The sequence below is a fragment of the Jaculus jaculus genome, chromosome 7, assembly GCF_020740685.1.
Source record: "Jaculus jaculus isolate mJacJac1 chromosome 7, mJacJac1.mat.Y.cur, whole genome shotgun sequence".
In the NCBI taxonomy this organism is placed as follows: domain Eukaryota; kingdom Metazoa; phylum Chordata; class Mammalia; order Rodentia; family Dipodidae; genus Jaculus; species Jaculus jaculus.
Window position 1 is genome coordinate 10,724,772 of NC_059108.1, and position 17,427 is coordinate 10,742,198.

General features: G+C 48.7%; 1 protein-coding gene across 2 annotated transcripts in view; it reads right to left on the reverse strand.

Moving 5' to 3' along the window:
- The window catches only part of Flt1 (fms related receptor tyrosine kinase 1), a 207,716-nt gene extending 197,546 nt beyond the window's left edge, over positions 1-10,170 (reverse strand). Inside the window, exon 1 of one of the 2 annotated variants that reach the window (XM_045153903.1) lies at positions 9,838-10,170. In XM_045153903.1, the coding sequence (XP_045009838.1) occupies positions 9,838-9,901 (64 nt within the window). In that variant the 5' untranslated portion in view covers positions 9,902-10,170. The remainder of the gene's footprint in view (positions 1-9,837) is intronic. The other variant, XM_045153904.1, reaches the window with a different exon arrangement.
- Positions 10,171-17,427: the final 7,257 nt, after the last annotated feature.

Here is a 17,427-nt window from a genome sequence, read left to right on the forward strand (position 1 = left end):
TCAGCAGGAGTCCCAGAGCCCAGGTCTCCCAACTCCTTGCCGTGTTTTCCCCTTAAGTCCTTGGGACACCCAGTCTCCACCTAAGAAAGTTCTGGCTGACTACTAAATAGGCGGAGGGCTGTGCGGAGAGGGGGAGGGCTGGCGTCAAGGGACCGCAGCTTCCCAAGTGACCAGAAGGAAAGCACCAGCTGACGGGCTGGGGAGATAGCTCAGTGGTCAGAGGTGCTTGCTTGCAAAACCTACCGGCCTGGGTTCAATTCCCAGCCACCCACACAAAGCCAGATGGGTGTTCATTTGTAGTAGGCAAGAGACCCTGATGCACGCATACACACTAGCATACCCGCTCACATACACATGGACATGTACAAATAGGTCAATAGCCCATTTTTTCTAACCAAAAAAGCAACCGCCAGCTAGCTGAGTCCCCATATGTTTAACCCACAGCATCAGGGGACATAGGAACTGACGTGGGCCACCAAGTTTTGAGACAGCATGTTATGTCGCAGTGGATGACAGACACAAACTGTTGGAGAAGCAGGCGGAAGGTGTGTGTTCTCTGTGTGCCCGTGCCAATGTGGAGCTCACACAATACTGGAGGGATCCCCAACGCTCTCAAGGAAGGGGAAGCAGCTTGCATCGGCCAGCCCAGGGACTCTGTTTCCAAGTAGCAACGGCTTTTCTTGACGTTGAAGATGGAGCTGTGGCATACCAACCATACTGTTTCAGCAGTATGCTCCCCAAGTACGAGGCACTGACACCCCCCACCCCAGCTATGGAGATTCCTTAGAGAAACAAGCTACCGTAAGAATGCAGACAGAATTTGGCAAGGCATACTGGAATGTCAAAAGACTGGACTGAGGCATTGTGGGTACCCAGGACAGGTCAACAGTATGACTGTGACCAGTGTTGAACTGGAAGAAAGGCTACATGTCACCTAAAGGAAGACAGAGGACGAGGAGGAGAAGAAGGAGGAGGAGGGCTAATGGATTTAGCTGGGTTGTGTAAACCTGCAATTCAATTCCGGCTCCCAGTGTCCAGATCACGCCAGGGCCTCCTGTCACTGCAAACAAACTCCAGATGCATGCCCCGCTTTGTGCCTCAAGACTTACGTGGGCATTGGGGAATCGAACCCAGGCCATCAGGCTTTGCAGACAAGCACCTCTAACCTCTGAGCCATCTTTCCAGGCCAGAATTTGAAGTTCTTAATCCCACCTAGATACTGGAAGCCTGGGGATGTTTGAGATGACTGCTCCCAGATACCCACCTAGGCCATGAGTGACGAGGTCGGGGCTGCAGACCTGGAAGGCGCATTCTTAAAGCTCTCCACTGGTCTAACCAAGAGCTCAGGCTCAGGACCATGGCCCTAGAGAGCTGCAAAGGGTTTCACAGAAATCCCTTGGCAGACTAAGTCCTCATCAGTGTTTTGCTTAAGGTGGCCCTGACTTTAAGTGGTTTTATGTTTGTATATAATAAAAACCAAGGCTTTTTAATTATACCAGGTTCACTTGAGGCCTTTTTCAACGACAGAATCTGGTAATTGTCAAGAGCTTTGCTTCTGCAGACCACATGGGTGGGTCTGTGGCTTGAAAGGAAATCCCATTTATACCCCACCCATGAAATGGCAGGATAGGAGACCCGCAGGGAAAAAGTGCCTGGGAGCCCCATGATAATCTGTGAAAAGACTAAATAAAACTTTGGCCAAAAGAAAAAAAATTGTGTAGCAGGGAGTCATGAGAGAATGCAGATGCACTGCGTTCCAAGCCACAGAGGACGCGGGGTTTACCTACCACACCGCAGACCCACGTCTCCTTGACAGCTGAATATTCCGGAAGGGGATACTTTGCAATGCTGGTTTTCATTCCATTCAGCAACAAATGCCTCACAGAGCTTTCATTTTTGGGTAAAACCTAGCTATTTCATGTCATTTTTACTATTCTCCATCAAATCCATCTTTTTCTTAAGACCTTGATCTTGCCACCCATAATCTGGTTAAGGATGGTGTTCCTCAAGACCACAGCTTCTGTTTACCTCAGTTACACATCCAAACTGAGTGGAAGAGTTTATGAAGAGACCGGGACACAGGTGTCCCAGCAAAAGACAGGACACAAGACCCACATGGGAGACCGCAGAGGCCGTGGCCAGCCCAGAGCCAGTCCCTGAGTCATACAGTTCAAAAGCCATCCACTAGGGTCTGAGTGTAGAGTATCTGACCACGAGTCCTTCACTAAAATCAGTGTTTCTCCATTTCTTAATAAACAAACACCTGCTTTATTCAAATAAGCAGGCTTTGATGCAGTTCATTTCTAAGGTTCTGATAGTGGTGGTTCATGGACCATGCTTTGAGAAGCATGTTAGGGATTTGTTACAGGTATGTACAGGGTTGAGATAGCTCAAACAGATGTATGTTTGCTTGTTTTTTTTTTTAAATATATTTTATTTGTAAGCAGAGAGAGACTGAGACAAAAGAGACAGACAGAGAGAATGGGTGCACCAGGGCCTCCAGCAAACTCCAGACACACGCACCACTCTGTGCATCTGGCTTTACGTGGGCAATGGGGAATTGAGCCTGGGTCGTTAGGCTCTGCAGGCAAGCACTTTAACCGCCAAGCCATCTCTCCAGTCTTCAAACAGATGCTTTTGTTCATTGACTGTATCTTTATTGTCAATTTTTTTCTGGTTCTTTATTTATGTGTGTATGTTTTAATAAATAAACTTTAACTGAGAAAATCACCATATATTGTTATGGGGCAAAGCATTATGTTCCAGTGTGCGCATAAAAGATAATGAACAGAGTAAGGTGTTTGGCAAACTGGTCACCTCAGATATTATTTCATTGTGTTGGGAACATTCAAAATCCTCTCGAGTAGCAATTTTTAAATTTTTCGGTTTGTTTATTTATTTGAGAGTGACAGACAGAGAAAGAGGCAGAGAGAAAGAGAGAGAGAGAGAGAAAAAAAAAGACAGAGAATGGGCGCACCAGGGCCTCCAGCCACTGCAAACGAACTCCAGACGCGTGTGCCCCCTTGTGCATCTGGCTAATGTGGGTCCTGGGGAATTGAGCCTCGAACCGGGGTCCTTAGGCTTCACAGGCAAGAGTTTAACCACCAAGCCATCTCTCCAGCCCTTGAGTAGCAATTTTTAAAATATACAAAAACCTTTGACAAAGTTGTCACTCTTCCATAGAAGTTATGGAAGTAGTTCCTCCTAGAGCAAAACTTCCTGCACCCTCAGTCACTCTTCCTCCATCGTTAGTTCCTTCCTTGTCTCCCTGTCTCTCCAGTGTCCATTCTACCCTCTCTCTGCCTCTGAGATCAACTTTTTCAGTTCCACATATAAGTGAGAACATGCGGTGCCTTTCTGTGCCTGACTCATTTAAGATCAGCTTTCATACCAAGTAGGGCAGAATCCTCCCGGGAACCTATGTGCATGAACTGAGGCAGACCAGTCTGGTCCTATAACACAAGCGCACCCAGTGCGTGCGACAGAGTTGATTGCGGCATTGCATTTCAGGTTTGCTCCTAGGCCTGGCACCCAAGGACTTGGGTATGAAACAAGTAAGGGGTGAGTAAGTCAAACCATACAAGCTGGGACTTCTGTTACCTCGAAAAATTGTTCAAGAGAATGCAGGATAAGGCAGACGGATATGCTTGGCACCTCCCCAGTAGAGGCTGGGACAGAAGCTGTGAGAGATCAAAGCCTCACTACTAGGTGGCTTTCTCAGGCAGTTGAAGACCATAGCTGATTTCCTACTTGAGACTTGTCACTCTGCGTCATCCCATGTAACAGGGCCAAGTGGACAGACAGCAACATTGATGGCATACTAGAATGAGTACATATCCAGCCCTGGGAAGAGGCAGTGTATAGAAAATCGAGCCATTCACTCACTCCAACGCTGACTGGAAGACCTAAGGAAAGCTAAGACACTGGCTTCTTCTTCCCAAAGATGGAGGGCCCAGGCACCCAAAATACGAATAATGCAGGTAAGAAGTACTGTGGGGGGTGACACGCAGGAGATCTGAGAGAAGCCTGAGAGAGGGAGCCTCGCTGATCTGGGGTTACAAGGAAGAGCTTCACTGCTGCCCTGGATCTTACAGGCAGGAGAGGGCAGGTCAAGGGAGGGCAAAGCTACGTCGATGGTAGCGGGCTGCAGGAAGGCCGTAGTGGAGGGAAGGCCCATCGAAAGGAGGACAGTCTCTTTGGGACAGAGAGAGTCAGGGGAGCTGGAACCCTGTGTGTGTGTGTGTGTGTGTGTGTGTGTGTGTGTGTGTAGGGATGTGGTTAAGACATGAAACCAGTACCATAAACCACAGTCATTGAAAAGAGGGAGCTCACGTGCCCATGAAGAAAATCTTTTCACAAATACCTCCATGTGCGACTGACTAAGCAGCCATCCTTTTGACATTCTTTGTCTCAGCCCATCATGGGCTACACAAGAAGACAAATTCATGTTTTCAAAAAGGTGTGGAGGTCTGGAGAGATGGCTCAGTGGTTAAGGCACTTGCCTGGAAAGCCTAAGGCATCCAGGTTTGATTCCCCTGTACCCCTGTAGAAGTCAGATACACAAGGTGGCACAGGCATCTACAGTTTGTTTGCAGTGACTAGAGGCCCTGGAGCACACATTCTTTCTCTCATAAATATTTTTTTTTCTTTTTATTTATTTGAGAGAAAGAATCAGATAGGGAGAGGCAGAGACAAAGAAAGAGAGAGAGAGACAGAATGGACATGCCAGGACCTCTAGCTACTGCAAACAAACTCCAGAAGCCTGCACCACCATATGCATCTAGCTTACATGGGTACTAGGGAATCAAGCCTGGGTCCTTAGGCTTTGCAAACAAGGACCTTAACTGTTAAGCCATCTTTCCAGCCCCCAAATAAAGTATTTTTTGAGAAATAGAGGCTGGGGGCTGGGGAGATGGCTTAGTGGTTAAGGCGTTAAGGTGTTTGCCTGCAAAGCCTAGGAACTCATGTTTGACTCTCCAGGTCCCACATAAGCCAGATGCACAGTGATGCAAGCATGCAATGCTGCACATGTGCACAAGGGGGCGCATGCATCTGGAGTTCACTTACAGTGGCTGAAGTTCCTGGCTCACCATTCTCTCTCTCAAAAACAAAGAAAGAAAGAAAGAAAGGAGGGAGGGAGGGAGGGAGGGAGGGAAGGAAGGAAGAAAACAAGCAATCTGGGGGAGAGGTAGAGTACTTTTTCTAGCATATGAGAAGCCTCAGGTTCAACCCCCTACCACCACAGAAAAAATACTAAGCAAACAAATTAATACAGTGCCATGATTTACAAAGAAATTTTAGCATCACAATGCTAGTCAATAAGCATTTGAACATCTCTCTTCTGCCCACAGGATATATGGAAATGAAATGGAAAATGCTATGTAGAGAAGGAACTCCAGGTGTCTTCCTGGGTCTGCTACTAGCCAACTGTTGATCTTAAAAAAAAAAAATCACAAAACTTCTCTGGGCCATTTTTTTCATCTCTGAAGTGAGTGGACAGATGAGGTTCCATGCAGTTCTCACAATGGATGTGTCTTTGGGACAAGATCAAGTTCCCAAGGAGCTTGTCATCAAAGGGAGGAGCGGCGGTCAGAACTGGTCTTTAGGCATCCAGGTTTACCAAGAATGATGGGAAGTCCCCAGAAATTCTTGACATCCCACCACATCCGCCCATCGGCCATGCAGGAAATCGACTCCACTATCTTCAGCAGACTCAATGGAACCGTTTCCTTAATGAAACCCCTGGCGGTCCCATGTGCTAAGCCAAAGGCTTTCCTTTCAAGCCCTCCCTCAAATACCCCATTCCTCCCATTTCCTTCCCTTCCTTCAATCTGGTATAAAAATCCAGCACCTTAACCAGCAGCCTGCAATGCCCAAGGCACCCAGTGCAGGCGGCCTCCAAAGCTTCAGACAGCGAGCTGGTCACTTGTCCACAAGCCTCTCTTGCAGAGTAACCCTGCGCAAAAGGATGGACTGCTCACCTCTGTTAAGCTTAGCCCAATGCAATGGATGTCTATGCTTTTTAACCGCTCTTAGTAAAACCCTTAGTTTTCCTTTCTGCTGTGATGGTTAAATGGCCTCCCTCCCCGATCTGCAATGACAAACACTGGAAAAAGCGATATTGACTTGGTATCACCCTATATAGCCTAGACATGTACCAGAGCCAAGAGCCTCACGTGCCTGCCCCCCACTTTCACCCACAGGTTCTGCCTTTAACACTAGAGTTTCTCGCACCTTCTCTCACTGTTAGGCCCACTCACACATGTGACGATTTAAAGCACTGTAAAAGTGGCTTACTTTGTTATTTGTTCTCCGAGCCAGTGTAAACCTCAGTCACAACTCTGCTGTGTTATATTGTCATCTCCTTCAAAGGCCTCACATATTTTTTTGGGGGTGGGGGGAATCAATATGAAGCCATTTTTTTGTGATTTATCCTTTCAACTTCTATATTACACACAAAGATGTCCCAATCATTATTGGAAAAGAAGCAAGTATTTGTTTTGTTTTGGTTTTGTTTTTTTTTTAAGTCACATAAAACAGGTTTGATTTCTCAGTAAGGGGTATAGAAACCCTGTTGGAAGCAAAAGGAACTCGCTTTGAAGTCATTTTTTTTTTTTTTTGATCGAATAAGTGTTGACTTTTTGAATGATCAAGAAACCCATCGCAGATTAAAGACAGCGTATCCTCAGAAGAGTCAACACCGCTCAAGTGCTGAGAAAGTGTCTCTGCTGTAACTGTACATTCTGCTGGGCAGAGAAGTGCCCGAGCTAATGAACTACAGGCTGGGGGCATCTACTATCAGCCCACCTCTTGCAAAAGGCAGCCCACTAAAGACCAAGGTAATTGGTTGGTCTGGCATATTCTACTAAGGAAAATAAAGCACTGTTTGATCACTGATAGCAAGATAACCCCAGGTCAACCTTACGAGGCTAGCACCGATGGTCTAGTGTCTACAGTACATGCTCCTGTAAGAACCAGGAGGAAGGAGCCAAGGGACTCTACTCAGTTTGCTTCTTGGCAGCAGTTGTTGCATTTCAGAGTCGGAGAAGAAGCTTAGACATCAACCGTCTATCCCAATTTCTCCATTTAACATATGAAGAGAAAAATACCTACTTGGTCATATCTTGAAAAGAAACTGCATAGCCTGTTATAGAATTTTGAATAATGAAGTAATTAAATACTGCACTAAAAAGTCTTGAAGAACTAGATGGTATCCTACAGCTTATCTATAACACAACGGATCAGTTGGAAGGCCGGTCAGACCAGCAAGCGTTCAAATAATTATCATTTAGAACATGACATGTTGAAAGACTGTAGATTTATAATCCTTGGAGAAAAATGACAAAAATTATAACAAATGAATTTCAATATGAGAAAGGCATCACATTTGATGTGGAAATAGGTCCTATGTCAGCTGTTCAAGAATTAAAGAAAAACAGAGCAAAGGAAAGACCACTGGCTTTCATGACGAGTGTGGTGCCTTAAAATATGGAAGTGAGGCAATGCTAAAGAACTGGTAATTTTTATCGAGAAAGCAATCACAAAACAGAGGACTTGAAAACATGGAATTTATGGCCTTTTTTGTTAAAAAAATTTCAGCTTATTTGGAAGAATGAAAATTCTCCCTTTGTCTTACTGAACCTCTGGCTGTTTTATACCGCACAGCCACACGCGTATGCGGTATTGGGAACTGATAGATCTTTAAAGTAGAATACCTGATGAGGCTCAGAGGGACTCAAATGGACTCCAAGTAAATCTGCAGGGCAGAAACAATATCCTCTTTCTGACCACAGAATGAGATTCTCTACTTCCAGCCCCACTCCTTGGGTTGAAAAGCCTTACTGTGACTCAGAAAGTAGTGGATGGTTTGTGCCATGGTATTCAGCCCGAGGAGCAGCTGTTTTCGAAGGCAGCTTTGCAATGAACTTGTGAGTGAAAAAAAAAAAAAAAAAAATTCTTTAAGCAGCCCACTGAGGGGGGGGGGGGTCATCACACCTTGCCTGTCTTGATCCTCATTCCTGAAGCACATGTAAGGGCTTTTTAAAAACCAGGAGTTCCAGGTTTTTGAACCATTTTGATACATTATAATGTCAAGTATAATCATAGACTGATCCCTGCTCATGGTTTATGTCGCTTCCAACGACCTGTGATGTTCTTAAACACAAATAAAACTATGCTTCTTATTAAAGCCCACCGTGTTTTTTGGAATAAAAAGCGAAGACAGACATGCGATGCCAAAAATCCATTAAAACTTGTGTTTTTCTGTGTGTGTGTGTGTGTGTGTGTGTGGTTTTTTTTTGGGGGGGTGTCGGTTACAGTAACTTACCTAGATGTGCCCTTTATATAATGGACTTATGAAGTTAGATTCTCCAGGCAAGCAGTTATATTTTAATCTGGGCAACTTTTTCAATGTTAAACTTTATGAAACAGAAAATACAACCTTTCATTTCATATGGCCATCTTAGCCCCTTCCTCCACCTATGGCAAGTTCTAAGACATTGTGCCTTCGCCCTGTGTCTCAAGACTTAACTGCAGCTTCGCTGTGCTCTTAACAACTTCCAGCCTAATTAAATTAGTCTTCACACTTAAGACGGACTAGTCGGGATGGCTCGTCTTTTGTTGTTAAAGGCATGCTTCCTGGCTTTCCTTCTCAGAAGCACCACAATTTTAAGTTTCTGTATTTCACTTCGTATTTGACCTTGTCCTCCAGCCCCCCAGCCCCCACGTTGCTTGTCCCCCCAGAAGGTGCTCGGATCTGTATCTGGCTCTGGGCGCTAAGGGACAGCACCGGCCGCCCTCAGCCCCTCTGCGCCAGGACCTCAGGTCTGAGCTCCTGCGGGGCGTCGGGCTTTGATCCTTTGAGGGACCAGGGTCTCCACACTGATCACGGCATCTTCTAACCCTTCCACCGCCTATTCCGCAAACCCCAGCGAAGGCCAGACCTCACTAATTCCTCAAACCACATCTTTTGGTCCACACCTTGTCCACTCATCTTTCTAAATTCGCCATTTAAGGGCTCGGATTACAATTCCGAAACCTGGCCGTACGCGTGCCCCGGCGCTGCCTTGGTCAGTTTGGGGGGATCACTTAAGTCGACGACCTGGGACCGCGCCACGTCCCCACCTGCTGCTCCCTCCAGGAGTGACTGCGCTCGGTGAACCGTGGGGAAGAACCCGGTGATCGCCAAGCGTCCCCGAGTCCTCCGGGGCGGTCCCTAAGCGAGTCCGGGAACCCCAGAGCTGACTCTCTTCTGGGGTTCCATCTAGTCCCGGCAGGCACGCGACCTCCCCGCCCCCCCACCACCACCAAACTTGCTCTCCTTCCCTCAGATGGCCTGAGGTCTTGGCCAGTGCCCAACGTCGCTAATGCCCCCGCCTCTGGCGACCAGCAGCGGATGCTCCTGGCTGCGGACTTCGCCAGCCGCGCCGGGTAGCTGGTTCTGGGTTGTCAGGCCAGTGGGTGGTCCCCGTACGGGGAGCCTCGGGAACGAGACCCGACCAGGGAGCCGGACAGGGGACCGGCGTCTCTGGGTGTCCTTAGGGGCAAGGATTAGTTTTGAGCCGTGATGCACGCGGGTCCCAGGCTAGCCACTCTCCGAAGCTCCCCACTCCGAGCAGAGGCGCTGGATCCCCGCATCCACCCCCCCCCCCACAACCGTGCCCGCTGCAACAAGTGTCCCCGGGTGAGAGGCGGTGGGCGAGGTTGCAAGCCCGGCCTCGTTGCGTGCACGTCGCTCTGGCCACCCCGCTGCACCCCTGTCTTGCTCGAGCTCCCGGGGAGAGGGCGGTGGAGTGGGGGGGGGGCGAGCAGAGGTTTGGGGACCCCGGCGCGCCTCACCTGTGAGCAGCAGACAGCCGAGCAGCGCGCGCAGCAGGGCCACCGTGTCCCAGCAGCTGACCATGGTGAGCTCCACGCGGCCTGCAAGCCGGGTGCCCCGCGCTCGCCGAGGCCGACGACCCGTCTCCGGAGCCGGTCCCTAAGCTCTCCACCTCCTCGGGCCTCGCGCTCCTGTCTGGCGCGGTGAGAGCGATCCTCCGTGGTCCTCCCCTAGCCAGGGGGACAAACACTCTTCCCGGGGTTTAAAAGAAAAAAAGAAAAAAAACCCAAAATCCTGTCTCTGGACGCTGCGCTGGAGGAGCCGCTGTCGCCGGGAGGTGCCGCGGGGAGTGCGTCGTCCCTGGCCGGTCGCGCTCGAGCCTCCCGCGGACCTCGATGGAGAAGAGCCGAGGGCGGGGGCGATTTATAACCTTTCCCCTGCCCACTTCCTACCCCGGCACCTCCTTCCAGTGACGTCAAGGGGTCCCCCACCCCTCATCCGCCTCCCTACCTACCCTCTTCTTCTTCCTCCCGGGCTCGCTTCCCTCCGGCCCCGGGGAGAGGGGCGGGGGGCCGGCGAGGGCGGGGGGCCCCCGGGTCGAGCGCGCGATGCGGCGGCGCTTGGCGGTGGCGCTCGGCGCTGGCAGGTTCGGGGTCCTGGGTCCGCGCCCTCCTCCCTACCTATCGCCCTCAGGAAATCCCTGCCCGCTCCCTCCACCCGGTTTACTCAGCTCCGGGGGCTAGCCGAAACTGGGGAGGGCACAAGGACCGGAGCCGCACCGTCCGGGCCCCTGGGGGCGGGAAGTCTGAAGCCGAAGGGAAACTGGCAGAGCCTCAGCGACCTGTGTGTCCCTGGCATAGAGCAACGGGGCGCAGTCGGGCCCGCTCCCCTGGCCGGCTCTTCCCGCACCGTCCCAGGCGGGCCGCCCGCCCCTGACCCGCGCCACGCTGTCCCGAGACGTCTGGGAAGGCGCCAGGGACCCTCGGCGCAAGGATCTTGGACCAGAAGCTTGCTAGGGAACCGGACGCTAGTTTGGCATCTTCGGGAAGGTCGCGAGGGAGGGCTTGTGTCTTTTTCGGCTGCATTGATGCACCGCCCAAGTCATTTCCTCAACCCTCTGCTTCCTAGAAGCAAAACAAGGAATAATATGATACCTTTTTAAAAAGAGAGAGAGAGAGAGAGATTGAAACCAAGCATCCTGCAACTCGAAGAAGGTCAAGCACTTGAACGTCATTGCTAAAATGCTGGGGAAAAAAAAAAAAAAAAAAGGAAATCTTTTCGGTGGCAGCTTGCTCCGCAAGATGACTGACTGCTGCTCTTGGAACAGAAAATGCGGGAGCAGTTGGCTTGACGTGCGAGTGGACGTTCGCGGTGACTGAGGTTCCACGTTAGTCTTCGGCTACGTCTCCGTGAACTCCAAGGTTAGAGTCGTCCCGGCCTCCTCGGAGCAGCCCAGTCTTGTCCCTGGAAATGCCGCGGGTCTGAGAAATCGCGGTAGTGTCGGAACCTGCCAGATGGTCTTGATAAAAAAAAAGGGACTGTGATGGCTCCGAAGTGGGGCCAGTGACTCTTCCTGAAGGACTGGACTGCCTCCCCGCCTGGGATGGTTGCGCAACTGGAGTTGCCACATCTCTGCGCGGCGCAGCCACGTACGGCATCACCCTTTGGCAGAGCGCATCCTGGCACCAGGCACGGAAGAAACCGAGCCAAGTTCCGCGCTTCGTCGTGGCTCAAGGAGGAAAGGAACACACCTCGCGCGAGCCGCCGCTCACCTGGGGGCTTCCCGCAACCTCTCCTGATCTCCTCGTTGGCTTGTCTCCTCCGTTGCCTGGCGCATCTCTAAATCAACGTTCGTGCGCGGGATAGCTAGGCGGCAAGAGGCGATCTTTCTCCCAATTAATTCCCCGCACCCCCCCCCTCTCCCCGGCTCGCCCCTCAAGCCCTGGACAACTTGGAGACACACCCACGGGAGATCAAAATGTCCCTCTGTCGCACCTTCGAGCTGCTGGTCACGCCCACAGCTCTCCTAAGGAGAAGCCGTCTTTATGGCCCGTGTGCAGCTGCAGGCATTAGGGCGGAGAGCAGTGCCCGCGGACAGACACCATCTCTGACGTCCAAGGGGCTTGGGATGGGGCAGCAGGCGGACAAACCAGCAGGCCGTCGTGATGCAGATCCCAACTAGCAGTGCTTTAAGCACAGGAGAGTCCACCGTGAGCGCAAGAAGTGGCACGGGCTTTGTAGGCGCGCAGTTGAACCTGTGGGAAAGTGGGTTCACATATGGCCCACAAACCTTTACTTTACTTTTTTATTTTTCGAGGCAGGGTCTCACTTTAGCTCAGGCTGAACCTGGAATTCACCCATTCTTTTTCTCTCTCTGTCTGTCGCTCTCAATTAAAAAAAATAAAAATAAACAAAAAAAATTTAAAGCGTGCATCATCACGCCCAGCTAATATGCTGTTTTTAAAAGTTATTTTGATTTTTTAAATTTTTATGTATTTGAGAGAGAGAGAGAGGGAGAGAATGGGCACACCAGGGCCTCCAGCCGCTGCAAATGAACTCCACGTGCATGCCCCCCTTGTGCATCTGGCTTATGTGGGTCCTGGGGAGTCGAACCTGGGTCCTTTGGCTTTGCAGGCAAGTGCCTTAAACTGCTAAGCCATCTCTCCAGACCCTTATTTGCACTTTTAATATATATATATATATATATATATATATATATATATATATATGTATATATATATATATATATATTCAGAGAGAGACACTCCCCAAACCTCATGCCAGGAACAATCTTCACATTTGGTGAAGCCATGCCAGTGTTTGATGGACAGCTGAGACCCTCTGTAATCTAAGATGCTGGTCAACAGCGCTGGTATCATCTAAGGCCAATAATTATCTAAGGCTAATCGAGTCATAATTGCATTTCATTTAGATTTATGCGAAACTCGTGCTGAAGAAGGTGTGGTCCTCCACAAATTTTCCAACTTGTGTGTGCGCACGCGCGCACATGCCTGTGTGTGTGTGTGTGCGCGCGCGCGCGTGTGTGTGCATGCGCCCGTGCAAAGTTGCAAGCGTTTAATTACCATCAACAGTTTCTTCACTGCTACTCCTTTTGTGGGCTGCACTGACTTTTCATAAAGAAGTCAAAAATGGAACAAATTGTTATGAGGTTTTGCCGGTGATTTCAATTTCACTCCTATATGGAGAATAAAGGTAAAACTCTCAGGCCTTTCCCTGAAAAAAGGGAGAGAGAGAGGGAGGGAGGGAGGGAGATAATCCCCTGAATAATGGGCTACAGGACTCTCCTAGCTAAATCACTCATGAAAGAGGGTTTATAGATAATACTGATGGAAAAGATCAAATTCAACACGCCTGGTGGGTATGAAAAGCTATTGAAGTACACTATCTGCTTGCTTCCTGCCCACACACAAAAGAACATTTCATCTCCTGTTTGGTTAGCAAAACCAGACACTGTCTCTTGTTATCAGCTACAAACATTCTCTTGAGGTTTCTTTCTTGCCCCTATTCAGGAACACACTGTTGGTACAGCCAGCAGCTTAAATATTCAAGACTGAATATGAGTGGCTGAGCATTGGTGAGGAGACAGGCGGCATTCCAGAGCAGATATGCCCACAGTACACCAAGCAGGGCAGCTGCTCAGCTTGGGATAGTTGAGGAAAACTCTCCATGGCACACATTTGTGAGCTTGTTCACAAGGACCAAATGATCTTATTAACTCCTTTTGCTTTCTTTGGGGGGGGGGGGTTTGAAGTAGGGTCTTGCTCTAGTCCAGGCTGATCTGGGATTCACTATGTAGTCTTAGGTTGGCCTCGAACTCACTGTAATCCTCCTATGTCAGCCTCCCACGTGGTGGGATTAAAGGCATGTGCCATCACACCTGGTTCCCTTTTGTATTATTAAAAATCAAGAGCGGGGAGTGAGGGTATTACCATAGGATGTTTTTTAAAATCATGGAAAATCTTAATAAAAATTGTGAAAAGAAAAAAATAAAAAAAAATCTAAACAAACAAAAAAAAAAAAATCAAAAGAGCTGGCCTTTAGTCCCAGCACTTGGGAGGTAGAAGTAGGAGGATCTCCAAGAGTTTGAGGCCACCCTGAGTCTACATAGTAAATTCCAGAACAGCCTGAGCTAGAGTGAGACCCTACCTCAAAAAAAAAAAAAAAAAAAAAGAAGCTCTGATGAGTGTATTAGGCCAGGTACATTATTTATGGGTGTATTGATCAGAAATTGATCAGCCCACTAGAGCAACCAGTCCTTGCTTAGTTCAGCCACCCAAAGGTTAGGCATGTTGTTCTGAAATAGAGCACTTACCTAGCATGTGCAAGAATTGATACCCAGCACCACAGTGGGGTGGGGTGGGGACAGCCAGCTCCTCTGTTGAGCTAATGTCTGGACTTCCTTATATAACCTCCTTTTCATTGCTCTGATATCTCCACATGAGGTTCTTATTTATTTATTTATTTTAATTTTTTTTTTTTATTTGAGAGCGACAGACACAGAAAGACAGATAGAGGGAGAGAGAGAGAATGGGCGCGCCAGGGCTTCCAGCCTCTGCAAACGAACTCCAGACGCGTGCGCCCCCTTGTGCATCTGGCTAACGTGGGACCTGGGGAACCGAGCCTTGAACTGGGGTCCTTAGGCTTCACAGGCAAGCGCTTAACCGCTAAGCCATCTCTCCAGCCCAGAGGTTCTTTTTTAATATTTATTTTTATTTGTTTGAGAGAGAGAGGGAGAGAGGGAGAGAATGGGTGCACCAGGGCCTCTAGGCATTGCAAGCAAACTCCAGAAGCATGCACCACCTTGTGCATCTGGCTTACGTGGGTCCTGGAGAATCCAGCCTGGTTTCTTTGGCTTTGCAGGCAAATGCTTAACTGCTAAGCCATCTCTCCAGCCCCCATGTGAAGTTCTTGAACACTCAGAAACATTTCCTATGCCCTGTACCTCCTCTCCAGGCTGCTAACCATGTCCCTTTGGTCAATGCTCAAATGATGTGGTCTAGATAGTCTAGCATCCCATGGAAAGTTCCAGGCTATTAGCCCCCCCTCCCTTTTAAGTTTGAACAAACATTATGATGATTATTTCCCTTCTCCTAAAGCTCAGTTTTCTCCCAGGAAAGGAGAACAGCATGGGGGAAAGCCCAAAGGTGAACAAGGAAGGAGTAAGGGTTCAGACTGGAAAGCACAGGACCACGAGGCCCAGCTGTTCAGCGGAGGACCCTGGGCATTCTCGCTCCTTGATTCCCATGCACGAGCTCCATCTGCTTCCACCGTCCTCCTAGCCTAGGTTGGCCCTGCTGCTGTTGATAACATCTGTGGATGGTTCAGGGCTCTGGCTGCTCTTTGATGCTGCTTGCCCAGCTCTGGACACCCACTTCACCCTGATCCTCCTTGTACGGCCCAGGGGCCATCACAGGGCTACTGTACTGGTGTCACTGAGATGTGAGATCAAAGCAGCCTCTTCAGTGAGCAAACTTCAAACCTGGGCTTTTGTGGAATTCCTCCCGCCTAAGACTGCTCATTCCAGGAGGGCGGTGATAGCATGTTTGCTCATACAGGCTGGCTAGAATGACTCACTGCAGACCCTCGTCCACACAATGCTGCCTCGTTCCTTGCTTCATTGAGCACGTCCTCCCAGACTGTTGAAACCCTCTGGCGTCTGCTTCAGTGGACATCGGAGATTCAGTGGGTCACTAAGCCTCTCACTGCTAATGATCTATAAATAGGATGACATGCCTTTAAGTCATCCCCCAAATCGTGGACTAGGAGTCTAATATTCCTGTGCCTGAGGAGTTGTGTGTTCCTTGTCCTGTCTTAAAAAATCACTGGCTGGGACAGAGCTGAAATGGGTGATGAGTGAATGAATGTCTGAATGACAGTAGAGAGCTTGAAGAAACCACACGAGGGTAGATTATTTCTTTGTATCCTCAGCAGGGAGGTGCACATGAACATTCACCACGTTGCCCTTAGGAACAACAGAAAGACCTAGCAAGAAAGAGCCAGTCCAGCAGGCTTGCTAAGATGGAAAAGGAAGAGTCAAAACTGAGGACTTAGGGAGGCATGGTGTAAGAAAAAGGGGCAAAATCCCCAGAACAAATAACCCCTAAAAGAAATTGAATAATGAAAGAAGAAAGAAATAAAAAGAAGGGCTGGGGCTGGAAGACGGCTTAGTGGTTAAACGCTTGCCTGTGAAACCTAAGGACCCCGGTTCAAGGCTCGATTCTCCAGGACCCACGTTAGCCAGATGCACAAGGGGGCGCACGCGTCTGGAGTTCGTTTGCAGTGGCTGGAGGCCCTGGCGTGCCCATTCTCTCTCTCTGTCTCTATCTGCCTCTTTCTGTCTGTCGCTCTCAAATAAAGAAAAAATAAACAACAAAAAAAACTTAAATAAAAAAATAAATTAAAAGAAGGAGCATGCAGGGAATCTAAACCTTGCAGTAACAACTCCCTCAGGATGTTACCTGGCACCTCACTGCCCGCCATCATCTTCCCTTCTGCTTTTCTCATAACCTATCATTATTAATATAAAAAAGAAAGATGAAAAGATGGCTTGAAGCCAGGTATGGTAGCACATGCCTTTTAAACCAACACTTGGGAGTTAGAGGTGGGAGGATGTCACAAGTTCAATGTCTTTCTGGGGCTACAGAGGGAGCTCCAGGTCATCCTAGGCTAGAGTGAGACCCTACCTCAAAAAGAAAAGAAAAAGATGGGCTAGGCTGGAGGATATGTCATAATATGTCACCATTCCATCATATCACCAGACCCACAGCAATCACTTGGGACAATTTATGATTGTTGATGTAGAGGGCCATTTCTCCTGTCATCCAACCTAACTCTTATATCTACTAGCTCCAATCTATTGTTTCACTGCTAGACTGTCAGTTTCGGTATTATAAATGGTTTCAAAATGGATTTGGTAATGGAATGTTTATTACTCAGGCTTCGATGTGCCCTGGTCCCCCCTCCCCCGCCCTCCCCCTCCCTCCCTTTCTCACCAGAAGTCCTGCTGCGCTTGAAACGTCCACCAGCTCAGTGTAACGGGCTCTGGCTTTGCAATCAGAAGGAAATGGCTCATGTCATGGCGCACGATCCAGGAAATGTATTTTTGTATTTAATGAATCTTTCTTAATCACGTGCCCTGTACACAGATACTGGGCTACAATGATTGAAATAGTAACACGGACGATGTAGTTATTGGCCTACAAGACCTCACAATACATTTGAGAAGGCCAGACTTACATGAAGCATTGAGAAGCAAATGTAAGGCAATTAAAAACAAGATACAGAGCTGGGGAGATGGCTCAGTGATTAAGGTGCTTGCCTGCAAAACCTAAGGAACCGAGTTCAGTTCCCTAGTAACCACATAAAGCCAGATTGGCAAAGTAGTCCATACATCTGGAGTTGGTGGTGGCTAGAGGCCATGGCATGCCCATTCTCTCTTTCTCCCTCCCTCCCCCAATCTGCTTCTTTCTCTCACTCTCTCGCAAATAAACAGAATTTTTTTTGATATTTATTTATTTATTTATTTTTAATTTTTATTAACATTTTCCATGATTATAAAATATATCCCATGGTAATTCCCTCCCTCCCCA